This window comes from Microtus pennsylvanicus, chromosome 1 (genome assembly GCF_037038515.1).
Source record: "Microtus pennsylvanicus isolate mMicPen1 chromosome 1, mMicPen1.hap1, whole genome shotgun sequence".
Classification (NCBI taxonomy): domain Eukaryota; kingdom Metazoa; phylum Chordata; class Mammalia; order Rodentia; family Cricetidae; genus Microtus; species Microtus pennsylvanicus.
Window position 1 is genome coordinate 213,478,758 of NC_134579.1, and position 13,858 is coordinate 213,492,615.

Consider the following 13,858-nt stretch of genomic DNA (forward strand, 5'->3'; position numbering starts at 1 on the left):
CTGAGCCATCTCTCCTGGCTCTCCAAGTCCCAGTTTCTCTTGTAAACATTTATTTGGGCAAGTTTGTGAGCAAGGTAAGAAAGTAGCCATCACATTTACAGAATGAGGTTTTGTTCTGGAATTTAGATAATTAAAAAAGCAGAACCCTTGAGGTTAATCATGGAGAGCAAAGGGGCCACGATCCCCCAGTGGACGATGCTTCCAGGCAGTATGAGAGACCACAAAGAAACAGAAATGTGGCCCACCTTCTCGCCCACATCTCCAACATTTATCAAAGAGTTATCTCCAAGGACAAGCTCAAACACTCTTTGGATTCTTTTATTGACAGTCTGGGTACCACCATGGACACAGCCTTCAAATCTTTCTGGATGCGTTTCACAGAAAAAGGCAGAGTGCTCTGCAGAGGCTAGGTTCCTATTCTTCTGACATCTGCTTCTTCCCCACGATTCATGCTCACACACACAGCGGTGACTCAGGCTCACACACTGTGGATACTTTCCCTTTAAGCTATTTTCAGAACCACTATTCTATTCTGAAGAAAACATAGGCCATCACTAGAAAGAAAAAAGGAACATGCTGGAGAATCAGCGAGCTCCAGGGAGTCCCTGTAGCAAGCAGGACAGGAGACGTTGTCCTGGCTTCCCAAACCATTACAGCATACAGGTGTGGGAGGATGTGGCGGGAAGAGCAATCCTGCAGACAAAACAGAGACGGTTGGCAGAAAAACCCTGAGTGCTCAGGACAGGTGAGCATGCGGCACTCCTTCAGGACCTGGCTGAGGTGGAGACTAGGCCACCGGGATGCAAGCGTGGACTTGGGTCTGCTGATCTTTCCTCACTTTCCAAGATACCAACACCATTGTTTCCATGTGACCTCGGCTTCTGGACTCGGGTCTGGCAGGCCTAGGGCATGTAGGAGTGGAAGGATTTTCTAATAGCTGATATTAAATGGGGTCATTCACGTTGTTATGACCCCCTCACACCACAGTCTTGTTCCAGCATCTCAGAGGAAGGGGAGGGCAGAAAGCTCCTGGGGGAGAGTTGTGGATGAGGCTGGGTAAGGCTGCCTGGAGTAGGGGAGCAGATGTTCTTGGTATAAGACCTGGAAAATTCTGAGGTCACTGCCTCTTCTCTCTCCAGCAAGGGTTTCTGTTGGTTACACCTTCATATTGGTTTCAGAAGATTCAGGTCTCTTAAGTCCCAAGGTACCTCATGTGCCAAGGAGACCCTCAGCTAGCAGCTCAGCCTCCTGAGAAGCCAGAATATCAAATGAGAAGGAAAGGCAGAGACTATGCCTCACCCCTGCGCACATGGCGCGGTAGAAAATTCGGCTCACAGTACCTAGTGCTATTGTTTTTATGTGTTGTGTGTGCCTCAAAAATAAAAAATAGGAAAAAATAAAATTTTGAAAAATTAACGTTCAAATGTGATGCATATTAACCTGAAGAATATTCTAGTGTGTATTTATTGTCCTGCGCGAAAGGCCCTGCCTGGGGCTTAGCTGCTGGGGAGGGAGTAGGTGCACAGAGGTGTATCCCGCTGATGGAGGGGTCAGGCATGTTTTCACTTAGAAGATCTAGAAATGCCTCTTCTGTAAATGTTCCATAAATATAAACCCGACCTGCACTGCTGTTGGCGTTGGAATAGCATCACGGGATTGTTTCTAAGAATATCCCTTTATAGGCACTTTCTCTATTGAGTTTACACTGAAGCCAAACGAATGGGCTAAGCTTCCAGGTGGCAACAGGAATACTTCAAACCAATTGCAGACTTTGTAATATTTTCAAGAGGAAAAAAATCCTTTCTTTCTAAGGTTACAAGCAACTGAACGGACAGCAGTGTGCTCAGCTTTGACGCCCTCCCTGTGATTTAAACAGCCGGCACTCAAATTAGCTTTCCCAGTTCCTCACTTGCTTGATGAGCTGATTTGTATGCCGCGGACCTGTCTCATCAGCACCACTTATAAAGACAGGATTCTTGGGGATAAACTAGTAGTTTTGACTATTGCTGGGGAGGGCCCTCTGGGAGGAGGTGATTGCTAAATAATAGCACTGCTCCTTAAATCTCGAGTGTGCTCCTGAGAATACACAGCAGTCTAAAATAATCAGAGCGTGGCGACAGCCTCAGAAAGCTGTTGGCTTCGCCCGTGGCGTCTACATAAAGTTAGTGAAAGTGGAGGCAGGAAGGTAAACCTGGAAAAACCTCTGCCCCTGTGATGATCCAGCTGGATTCGGGCTGGGCTGAGAATCCAAAACAAGGGGCTGTGCTCTCTTCCCAGCTCTGATATTCGCATAAGCCAGAAGCCTGAAAGAGCCTCTTGCTGGGTGTCCAGCGGGCACTGCTGGTTTCCATGGGTGCCGTGGAAAGGCTCTAGTGGCTGCATCTGTAATTTGCAGCCTGTGTTTGTGCGTGTGTATGTATGTGCTTGTAAGCATAGAGGAGACGAAATGGCTAAGAGGGTAGGGGTCAACATCTTTTCCGTTAGAAGCTGTGGCCAGGGCCAGTGCCTGGGTGATATCCTTCTACACGTCGAACCAGTGATCACCCATGCAGGCTCGGTTCCACTCACAGCTGCAGTTCCAGCACCACTCCAGCCTGCACTGCGGCTGCGGACACTTCATGTGCATGCAGCCTCCTGTGGGGACAAAGAATACAGATGCTGTGGGTTTGCAGCAAACGCCGGGAGAGCCCTTGCACACATGCCCACGTGCCATCCCAGAAATTACCCTTGTAATGAACAGTTCCGAGCAACAAGGGCAGAAAGACTCTGAACCAGGGGGTTCAATCAGGCACCACAGGGGGCAGCCCCCAGAGAGATGGATGAGATGATGACCCAGAAGTGGGGCTCCCTGTCTTCCCCTTTACACATTTGAGTTCTCCTCCTTCTCTCGTGTGCTTAGACACAAAGGACTCGTGTTCCACAGACTGTTGATTCTTCATTTAAAGAATGCAGTCATATTAAATGCTTGACTTTTAAATATGTATTAAATATTTAATAATTTAATATATGATACACTGGGGTTCGTAGTTTTTATATTTATGTGGTGTTAATTGGTTCAGCAAAATGTATAAGCAGGAACTGCGATAGTATATTGCTTTTATTTAGAATGGCATTTAGATTTCTATTTAAGGTAAGAAGCAAAGTATGACGTTGCCATGCTGGGATTGGAGCCTGGCTGGTAGAGTGCTTGCCTAGCCTGCATGGAGCCCTGGGCTCAATCCCCAGCTCTGCAAACACCAGGATACACATGTGATCCCCAAACTCAGGAAGCAGAGGGAGCAGGACCAGTGTATTCTGGGTCATCCTGGCTTCCACGAAACCTTGTCAAGGATCCTGCATAGCCTATGTTACATCTTGACAACGCTGAGGCTGGGGCATGGCTTTGATGGAGAACTTTCTCAAGGTGAAGCAGCTCTGTCAGGGGTAGAGCTGAGCCCCCCAGTGTTCCTGGAACAGGGACTGCCATGTCCGCAGGGAGCCCCTTATCGAGGGCTCTACTTTGGGGTCACCACCCCCACCCTTCAGTTGGTTCCTTCTGGGCTCAGGCACTGAGTTTTCCAGGAGATGCAGGGGCACTAAAGGGAACTGTCGGAGATCCAGGCAAAGCAATCTCTTTGCTCATATGTTACTCAACTCTAGGTGGGCTCTGTTACCAGTTACCTTGTTAGCCTACCAAAACACGCAAGGATTGCCTCATACTGACTAACTTTTATCACCAGAAATTGTGCACGACAGCTAACTCTACTCAAAAATATTTTTATGCCTTTAGGCATTTGTCTAGGGATAACACATTTAAAATTTTCCACTTGGTTATGATTTGTTTGAAGCATTATAAAAGATCATAGATGTATGAAAAATAAAGTAGAAAACTTAAAAAGCTTTAAAAATAATACTTGTCATCAAAGATAGGGCCATTTTTAGCACATGTTAACAGCCATGTCTTAGGATAATACAATAGCAGAGTGGTGTTCTGAAATGTCATTTAGGTCTCTCTATAATGTCATATAGGATATTGAGCAAAAAGCTAAAATTGATGAACTAAAGTTATGCTATGCAAGAATTCTTTTCTTGTTTTTCTTTCAATCCTTACACATTTGAAACTCTATACCTCGTCTGTAGGAATTGGCACCACTGTGGGGAAAAAGGAGGGAAGTGGGGAGAGAGGGTTATAGCAGGAGGCTCTTCCCTTCCTGGCAGTTAACACGGCTGGTTCCCGCTAGACCCTGCAATGTGGACGGGCACTTGGGACCGCGACAGTATAATCAACAATGTACAGTGGCGGGCCCATGTGACAGCAAGCTGGAAACTCCTGTCGCCTACTGACGTCCATGTTTGTGCTACACCCCCATATGGGGACGTTAGCCTACTGTGCTGCTGGTGACAGGAAGGAAGAAATGGCAGAAGGGGATTCTGTGGAGGGAGGAATGCTCCTAAGGAGAAAGTAGGGGAAATAGGGTGATGGGGGGTGGGATGGAAGAGAATAAATACTAGGTTTTCTCTTGTGTGTGTGTGTGTGTGTGTGTGTGTATATATATATATATATATATATATATATATATATATATATATATGTAATATATATGTATATGACATGAAGGCAGAAGGGGATTATCGGAGAAGGGCTAGGGACCAGTTGGAAAGGGAGGAGGGGGGAGAGAGGTATGGGAGCAAACATAAACAAAGTCCATATATAAACAAAGATGTCAGTGGCCTGAGAGATGGCTCAATGGGTAGCGGTACCAGCTATTCTTCTGGTGACCTGGGTTCAGTTACCACCAAACATGTGGCAGTTCACAACTATTTGTGATTCTAGTTCTAGAGGACTGAATACCCTCCATGGGCATCAAGCATGCCCGTGGTACACAGACATACCTGCAGGCAAAGCATCCATATGCATAAAAAAATCTTAAAAACATCGGAATGTAGCCTATTATTTTGTATGCTATCTAAAAAATGAAAGGGAAGAGTAGACAGTATACAGCTGTGCTCAATGTGTGCCATTTGATGATGGTAGACTGTATACAGCTGTGCTCAATGTGTGCCATTTGATGATGGTAGACTGTATACAGTTGTGCTCAGTGTGTGTCATTTGATGATGGTAGACTGTATACAGCCATGCTCAACCATTTGATAATTGGGATGAGCTGCTATATAAGTGGTTTAAATCAAGACACTTTTATTATTAGAAATAATCATCTCATCATGTGCTTTACTTATGTTCTCTTACTTTCAGAGAAGGTTCCCTGAGGAGTTCTCACCACACCTCCCTGCAGCTGCCTCAGTCGTCCCACACACCCTGAACCTCCTGAGCGGCCACTCGCATCTAGGCTTGTGTCTGCCCTAAGTGACGTCTGAGCAATGACAGCTGTGTCTGGTGACACATTTCTTAAATTGTGTCCCATTATCAAGGGACACGTGGCTGTAAACAGAAACGGGGAGTTGATGATTGCTCCTCAGCCGTCTGATATTGACCTGAAGGGACTGTGGCTGTTCTCACGGGGAACTCAGTCTCTAGACTGACAACCAAGACAGGGCAGGCCTGTGGGCAGGAGCGCCACCCTGGATAGAGCCAGTGAGCTGGAGCTTCCGAACCACCTGCTGGCAGATCCAACCACGCCACAGGCCCTTACAGATCTGAGAAGCAAGCCATGACCTTGCCTGTCAGAGATGATGGGGAAGATGGAGGGGACCATAGGAGGAGGTACCCAGGTTTACCCCGTGTTGAGAAGTGTAACCGTGGAGCTGGGGAAATGGCTCAGGCGGTGAAGTGCCTAACTTGGCAGCATGAAGGCTCAACTTCAATCCTCAGAGCTCAAGTTAAGAGGAGGGTTAGGTATGGTGACCTGGATTTGTATTCCCAGGCAGTGATAGGTGGATCGTTGGGGCCAGCCAGTTTAGCCTAGGCCAGCCAAATCAGTGAATTCCAGGACAGTGACTAATATTATCCTTAAAAATACACACATTGATCTTGAGAAACAAAACAAAACAAAGTATAGCCAGGCTATGGAGGCGCACATCTTTAATCCCAGCACTTGGGAGGCAGAGGCAAGCGGATCTCTGTGAGTTTGAGGTCTACAAAGCAAGTTCCAGGATAGGCTCCAAAGCTACACAAAGGAACTCTTCCTTGAAACACACACACACACACACACACACACACACACACACACACACACTAAGTCAGGTAGTGCATTCCTTTAGTCCCAGCAATCGGAAGGCAGAGTTTGAGGTCAGCCTGGTCTACAGAGTGAGTTCCAGGACAGCCAGGCCTACTCCATTAACAAAAGTATTTACTTATTTATTGTTAGTGAGTGTGTGTGTGTTTGTGGGGGGGGGGGGTCAGAGGCTAACACTCCACAGGCCATGAGTGAGTGCCTCCCATTTATAGCCTATGACAGCGTTTCTAAGAAATGACCCTGCTGGAAACCATCTATACTTGTGAGTCACTTACTTGGCTTCTCAGCTCCACCTCCATGTCTGTGGTGTGACCTGTATCTCAGCAGATCTCATCAGGTAATTCATTTGAATGGCACCCTGTTTCTGGGAATCAAGCTTAAGCCCTTTGGCTCTCACAGTGGCCCTACACACTGTGCAAGCAAGGAACTTCCAGCTCAGGCCATGTGTGCTGTTTGTACCCCCGCTGTTTTGCACATGTGGTCCTCGCTACTTCCTTGCCTGGGTCAAATCTGCATTTCTCTGGGATATTGCAGACTCAGAGAAATGGTTTTGTCCTATTTAGCTTGCGCTTTTCAAGTCTGTACAACAGGTGCTGCGTTAGTAGGCACTTAATACTCTCTTCTGGCAAGGCCATTTGCATCTTTTTTCTTTTTCTCCTGTCATGTGATCACAGTCTGGGAATGGCGGGCAGAACTGGAGTGGGGTCTCTTAACCCTACTGACCCTCATGCACTTCGCAGGTACATGTTAACCATTGTCCTTCCAGGGCCCTCCCAACATGCAAATAAACAGTGGGGGTCACCAACTGAATTCCTTTCCCAGGCATTGGGGACTCAGAGTCAGGGGCTTGGGTTGAGCTAAGCCTGCCTCTGGTACCTTGGAAGAGGAGGCCTACTCTTGTTGGTGTTGAGAAAGATGATTTTTTAAAGGCTCGAGTGTTTGGTACAGGTCTGCCAGCTTTCATTCTGCAGTCAGCCGGTTCTCAGCACCTGGTGGCCTGGGTGCCGCTAATACCCAGAAAAACAGGCAACGTGATCCTACAGCCCTCGGAGAAGAACTGGTCACCAGGGCGGAAGGGAAGGCCACAGTGTCCACTGACTAGCCTCTCATCCCGAGTTATACCCAACAGCCCCACCCTACTTCCTACATATATTATCTTCTTGGCCACATAGATGCTGTGTGACCGGCTCACCAAAGATCTGTCTGATCAGAACAAGACTGATGCTGGGCAGCATTTGCTGAGAAGTCCTGCTAGCATGCCCCTCGCAGACATCGTGTCACTGAACCTTCATCCTAGCTTTGCACAAGGCCAACAGATGGCCCCTGTCCCAGAGGGTGAAACAGGTGTCGGGGTAACCAGCATCCAGTGCTCAGCTTCTATTCCAGCCCTCCAGACACAGTGCGGTGCACACAGGGAGCCCTCTGGAGCCAACCAGATATGGGGGGGGTCCAGAGTGTGCCAGCAGGAGGTGTGAGAAACTGCTTCTCCCGTGAACATGACGGAGCCTCCAGAGGCACTAGAATGATGCCCTTAGTGCTACGGACAAGTGTTCCCTGAAAGGGCCGCCTCTGTGCCGCTGATTCTGCAGAATTGTTGACTTTACTTTGTGAACGTGAAGTGACAGAATGCTACAGATTGAGCGCCAAGTGGCCCTGGTCTGTCTTCAGCCCCTTAATAGTCCCTTGTCACTGGTTTCTGTACCTGGTCTAACAGCTTTGTGTCTGTTAGACAAAACCTTCAGAACAGAACATGCTGGTGAACTTAGCGCACCAAGCTTCTCACAAGCCTCAAGCTAAGGCTGGCTGCTTGGCTGTATCTAACCCATATGATGTCCCCACCAATCTATCTGGTAAATGTGTGGATTTCTGATTTGTCGTCGTTGTTGTTCAATGACTCTAGAGTTTATGTAGCCTCTTCCACAGCAGGACATGTCATTCTGAGCAACTTGAATCTGTGTTCCTACATCATGGCCACTCAAGTTTGGCTCAGAATAAATTCTTTTTCTCTTTGGGGGAACAGCTATGTTTTGCATCAGTAGTGGCTCTCGGGGTGTGAAACTTGCTTTGGTTCTTGTGTCCCTGCTGCAGGCAAGACAATGTCCTAAACTATGCTGGTGCCTGGTTCCCCTGCTCAACGTCCTCTGCATGACGTATTCTTGCTGTGGACTAGGGGAGGAGAAATATTGCACAGAGCTATATGCCCTGAAGGATACTTGCCAATGTAGCCCCAGAGCTTCTTGCAAGACCTTGTTATGAACTTTAAAACATAGGTACTCAGGTCTGGATGGAAGCCCAGGAGTCTGTAGTTTGAAAAGCATACTTGGCAGTTCCTCTTCATGCTCAAGGGCAATCCAATCTGTACTTTGAGGACATAGCCAGCAGAGACAGATCATGGCAGAGTTGAGCTGATACCCACTCTCTTGGAGAGCCAAGCCCTCTGACTCATGAATGTAGCAGTGGGAAGGGTGCACCGTTCAGTCTAAGGGCTCTGGGGTTCTCCACAGCGATGAGGGTCCAGCTTTAATGAGGCTAGGGATATGACTGCACGAGTCAGGAAGGGACAGTCCTTCAGGTGAGACAATACCTGGACTAGAGAAGGTCAGCAAAGAGGAACTATTCGAGCACGAACGTGCATGGTTTTGTCTGCTGACTGCGAGGTAGAACATTCTAGGAGAACTTGCCCTGTTCTTATTTCATTTCCTTCAGAGATATGTTCAAATCGTCGTTTTGGATTCTTGAAAGTCACAGATTTGCTGGGAGGGAGAAGAAAAAGTCCCTTTCCAAAGTCCAGTAATGTTGGCATCTGAATGGGGGAGCTGGGCAGGAGTGTCATTTAAGACCCGAGAACTGAAGGGAGCCCCAGCCTTCAGGGATATTACCAGGAGTGATGGGGCGTGCATGCAGGGCAGGGAGAGGGTGTTCACAGCCAGAAGAGTCTGAGAAAAAGCTGATTGAAGAAATCTACCCCTGTTCTGTACCAAATAAGATCTGACGTGCTTTAACGCGTTGATGTGCCCTGGGAATGCTGGCCGGAGCAGATGCTCTATCCTGCCAGAGGACTTGGACAAGCAGTTACTGGGTGCGCCTTCTGTTATTATTATCCACAAGGGGAGGTGTAGCTGCCATCACCTGAGCAATGCAGTTGACGTGGCGGTGCTCCTGGTCCCTCAGTCTGGGCTCTGGGGGCCTACGGAGGACTCTGTTGTTGTGAGAAGATGCCAAGTGTCTGATGTCATTAAGAAGGGACACTGGCGTACCTTGTGTGTCTTCTCTCTCCACTGACATTGGAATGAGTCCTGGTCACTCAGTGTCACCCACTGCTGGCTACAACCTCACCAGAAAGTTTCATTTACCACCACAGCTCCTGGTCCAAGGATGGAATTTCATCCCCTAGAAACCACCTAGGACACTGCCTTTGTCTCCTGCCTCCTAAAGTATATCAGCTATGAGAGCGGCCCAAATCTCCAGAAAGACGCTGGGGTAGTTGTCGTGGGGTTCAGGTTTAGGAGGTTAAGCAATTCCATGCTGAAGAAGACCTGAGCCACTCACACTCTACCCAGCCAGCCTACAGCTGTGGACCCTCCCCCAAGCCCGACTGCCCTGCCCCCACAGGCCACCTTGCGCAGAGGGTGCAGGCAGGCCTGGCTCTCCTCTCGGCTCACACTCACCATTTTTTTCCACTGGCACATTGCAGCGAGGACAAGGCTTAGTGGTTTTCTTGATGGTTTCTTTGGAGGCCTCCTCCCAGCGAGCTTGCTCAGCAGCCCTTTTGTCCACGCGGTAGGCCTGGATTGGGAGAGACGAAAGGAATTTAAATGTGGGTCTTTATCGCTGGGATTTAAGTCTACAGTCCTTGAAGGGCTGGTGCAGATATTTCTCAGAGATGGAAGTGCCTTCAGGCAAGAAGCTTAGATATGAACTTGTTTGACAAGGGCCGTACAACCACTGGGCAAGTGTGAGCACTGTGTTCTTGGCACATGGCATATGCTTATGGGCTAAGAAAAGATTGCGCAGTTGTAATGGAGTGCTGCGGTCTGAGAATTTTATGTGACTGTAATACATGATACCTAGGATGTGGTTAATACCTAAGCACGTGATTAACGCTTCACACGCCTCTCGTTAGACCCTTTGTTGTGTGTGAACACACTAGCTGCCCTTTCAGAGCATTCAAGGCACAGACAGTGAGCGGACACTGGGAAGTGGGAGATTCTCGTGAATCTACAGTCTTCACTTTTAACTCCTTCTGCATCTCTTCCCCTTACTCCCTGCCCCTGGAAAGTGGGGGGCTCTGCTGCTATCCCAGAAGACACAGCAGAGAGAACATGGTGATGACAGAGAGGCAGACTTCCGGAGTTGCTGACAGCAGAGATGAGGACCCAGGGCTCTGGAAAGAGCTGCCTGGGCTCAGCTCAGGCAGATGGAAGACTTGGACAAGGGCTGCTCATCCCCTCTGAGAGTCCTCTCGGGTGGAAATAAAACACGGGGCACCGAGAGCTGGAGGTTCGTTTCCCTAAGTTCTAAGATGAGCGTCGGACTCGTGTTGTTGGCTGATGATGTAAATTCCTCCAGGATCTATGGCGTAGTAGAAGCCGTGGTGCACTTGGCACGACCATTCATGCTATCAAGTACTAGACCGTCCTTGGCTCTTGGCTGCCTTCCCCACCCCCAACATTTGTATGTTGGCAACCTAATGCGGTTGAAAACTGACTAAGACCCCCTCGGCTAGAGAAGGGGCCCCAAAGGAGCTGCTCCAGACGGGTGCTCCCTTCTGCTCCTGCCTGGTTCAGACACTATGACACCGTCTGCTCAAACATCAAGTACCGGCAAGAGCAAGAACACAGAGCAAGAATGAATCATTTTTAGATTTAGTAGAAGGGTGTTGTGATCTGGGACTGTATTTCAAAATGGTAATCCAAATAGAGTCCCTTCACTGTGTCCACTATGGCATCTATTTGTCTATCTATTTACCTATCCATCTATCTATCTATTCATCTATCCATCCATCTGTCCGTCTGTCCATCCATCCATCCTACCTATCCATCTCTATGCTTTAATACAAACATTCGAGTCATTTTATTAACTTGTAATAATGATTAAAAAATATTCCCCTTGGGCTGGAGAGATGGCTCAGAGGTTAAGAGCATTGGCTGCTCTTCCAGAGGTCCTAAGTTCAATTCCCACAACCATCTATAGTGCCTCACAACCATCTATGGTGAGATCTGGTGCCCTCTTCTGGTATGAGGTAGAACACTGTACACATAAAAATAGATAGATAGATAGATAGATAGATAGATAGATAGATAGATAGATAGATAGATAGATAGATAGATAGATAGATTCCCAGGGCTACTCAGTAGCTTTAATGCTGACTAAACTCAACAACTTTGGAGGCCTGATGTGGCCAGCCCCACGCACAGATGCTCACTAGCAAGTTTTCAGCCGACAGCAACTGGACTTGTGAGGCAAGCCCTGCGGGGGCCTGTCCCTCAGCAGACGTGTAGACATGATGAGGACCACTTCAAGATCTGGCCCTCAGACCTGCATTTTGACTTTAACACGCGTGGCTTCAGTCTGTTGGACGCACATGTGGTCTTAAGGCCCGGCGATTAGGGGGTTTAGGGCGGCTGCTTCTCACTGCCAACTTGACTGGCATTAGGATCACCTAGGAAATAACAGCTCTGCGTATTTATGTGAGGGTGCGTTCATGGAGGCTTAGCCAAGGACAGAAGACCCATGCTGCATGTGGGTAATGTGATCCCATGAGCTCGGGGCCTGGACCGAACAAAGATGGAGAAAGGAGGGAGGAGGCCGAACACCAGCACTCACCGCCATGGTGGACTTCATCTCTTCAGAGATAACAAAGTAAATCTTCCCTTAGCTGTCTGAGGCTCTCAGAGAGAGTGGGAACCTGTGTTTCCCGAAGCAGGTGGTGGGACTGTGTGTTTGCTTTATATGTTATGGTGTGAAAATTAAGCTATACATACAGTTTCATAGTCTATGTAATTGGCAATAGACTTAGGAATTTAAGTTCTCCGAAGAAGTCACACTGGTAGTAAAGATTCTGCAGGCTGATTGGCCAACCAGAATGTCTCGATTATAAAAAGACAGAATATTGTAGGTTCAGAGACAAAATGAGCGTGGGCTGCGGCCAGTCTTCTTGATAGCCACTTATCACCGGCCTCTGTATCTGGTCCAGCTTTGACTATTTGACTGTGATAGCTCAAACTCCTTTTTGAGCTAGGCACCCATTCTAACCCCCTAAAAGATAAGTCCTGGCAACTCTGGCTCCTTGCCCCCTCCTCTTCTCCCTCCCCAGGGTTGTAAAAACGGCCATTTGCTCCCACTTATACAAACCCAGTTGTCTCTCTATAAAGGGGGGTGGCTCCCCACTAGCTGGGGGAATGAAGCTGTGTATGCCACAAAATGAGATGACTGTGTTGCCCACTGTTTAAAACCCTTCTTCCAGCCTCTTCTGCATGGCCAACGGTAATTCATAAATTCATTTAATTATAATTTAAATTGAGTCCGTGGACTTTTCCTTGTGAATTGGAACTCCACAACATGATAAACCTCCAGAATATGTTCTGAGCAGACTACAGTGTATCAAGTCCAGAGCTAAGCATGTTGTGAGATAGCATTTGAAAACGGTGGCGGAGATTTCCCACATGTTCCTACCCACATGTCTGGTAGATGTGTTGACAAATCACTTATATTAGTTTTCTCTTTTTTTGATACAGGGTCTCATGTAGTCTACACTGGCTTCAAACTCACTGTGTAGCTGACACTGCTTGTGCCCCCGATTCTCCTTTCTCTCCTGGGATCATGGGGGTGTACCACTATGCCATACTTTTGTTCCGTGACTAGAAAAGCACATGTAACCTTGCCCATAGCAGCACAGGTCATTGAGCACACCCAGGATCGTCATTGCTAGCCTTGGCTAATTGACACATCCAGGATCGCCATTCCTAGCCTTGGCTAATTAACACACCCAGGATCGCCATTGCTAGCCTTGGCTACTTACGCTTACCTCAGAATAAACTCCCTGTGATTCCTTTTAAAGAGGGAACTGTTGTGTGTTTCTTATTGTATATTAAATATATTTATTCACACTGAACAAGTTAAAGTACCAAATAGTCTTAAAATGTACAAAGTCAAGATTATAATGAAGTTCCTAGTTTCTTATTCCTGATGTAAGACTGTGATTGACATTTAAAGATGCTCCAAAAACTTCCACCTCAAAATACATAGATGAGTTATCTGACGTCTGAGAAACACAAGCATGAAAAACCAAGGCAAGAAGCAGCTTCGATTTCTCAGCAGGACGAGGCACTGCCCCCTGCCATGTCGATACCGTTTGTCTAATTTGCTCCGCCTGCATCAGCGGGCCCCGGTTCATTCCCTGTACCCATGCTGTGGCTCAGAAACATAACTCCAGTTCCAGAGGATCCAACACCTTCTTCTGGCCTCTCCAGTACCAGGAATGCATGTAGTACCCATCCATATGTGCACGCAAAACATTCATACACAAAGTAAAGTAAATAAGTAAATCTTAAAAAAAATTACCTTGCGGATGACAAACTGAAGCTGCACCTCACTGGCAGATGCACAGATGGACAGAGGGCAGCTGTACCACAGGGCCGACCAACTCCTGCCTCGCCACCTGCATTTCTGGTACGCCAAGGCTC

At 47.7% G+C, this 13,858-nt stretch overlaps 1 protein-coding gene across 2 annotated transcripts in view; it reads right to left on the reverse strand.

The window, feature by feature from the left end:
* Positions 1 to 292: 292 nt before the first annotated feature.
* Positions 293 to 13,858, reverse strand: part of Prkn (parkin RBR E3 ubiquitin protein ligase) — a 1,218,641-nt gene continuing 1,205,075 nt past the window's right edge. For both annotated transcript variants that reach the window (XM_075950830.1, XM_075950826.1), the window contains exons 11-12: positions 9,842 to 9,959; positions 293 to 2,634 (exon numbers count right to left, since the gene is read on the reverse strand). In XM_075950830.1, the coding sequence (XP_075806945.1) occupies positions 2,522 to 2,634; positions 9,842 to 9,959 (231 nt within the window). In that variant the 3' untranslated portion in view covers positions 293 to 2,521. The remainder of the gene's footprint in view (positions 2,635 to 9,841; positions 9,960 to 13,858) is intronic.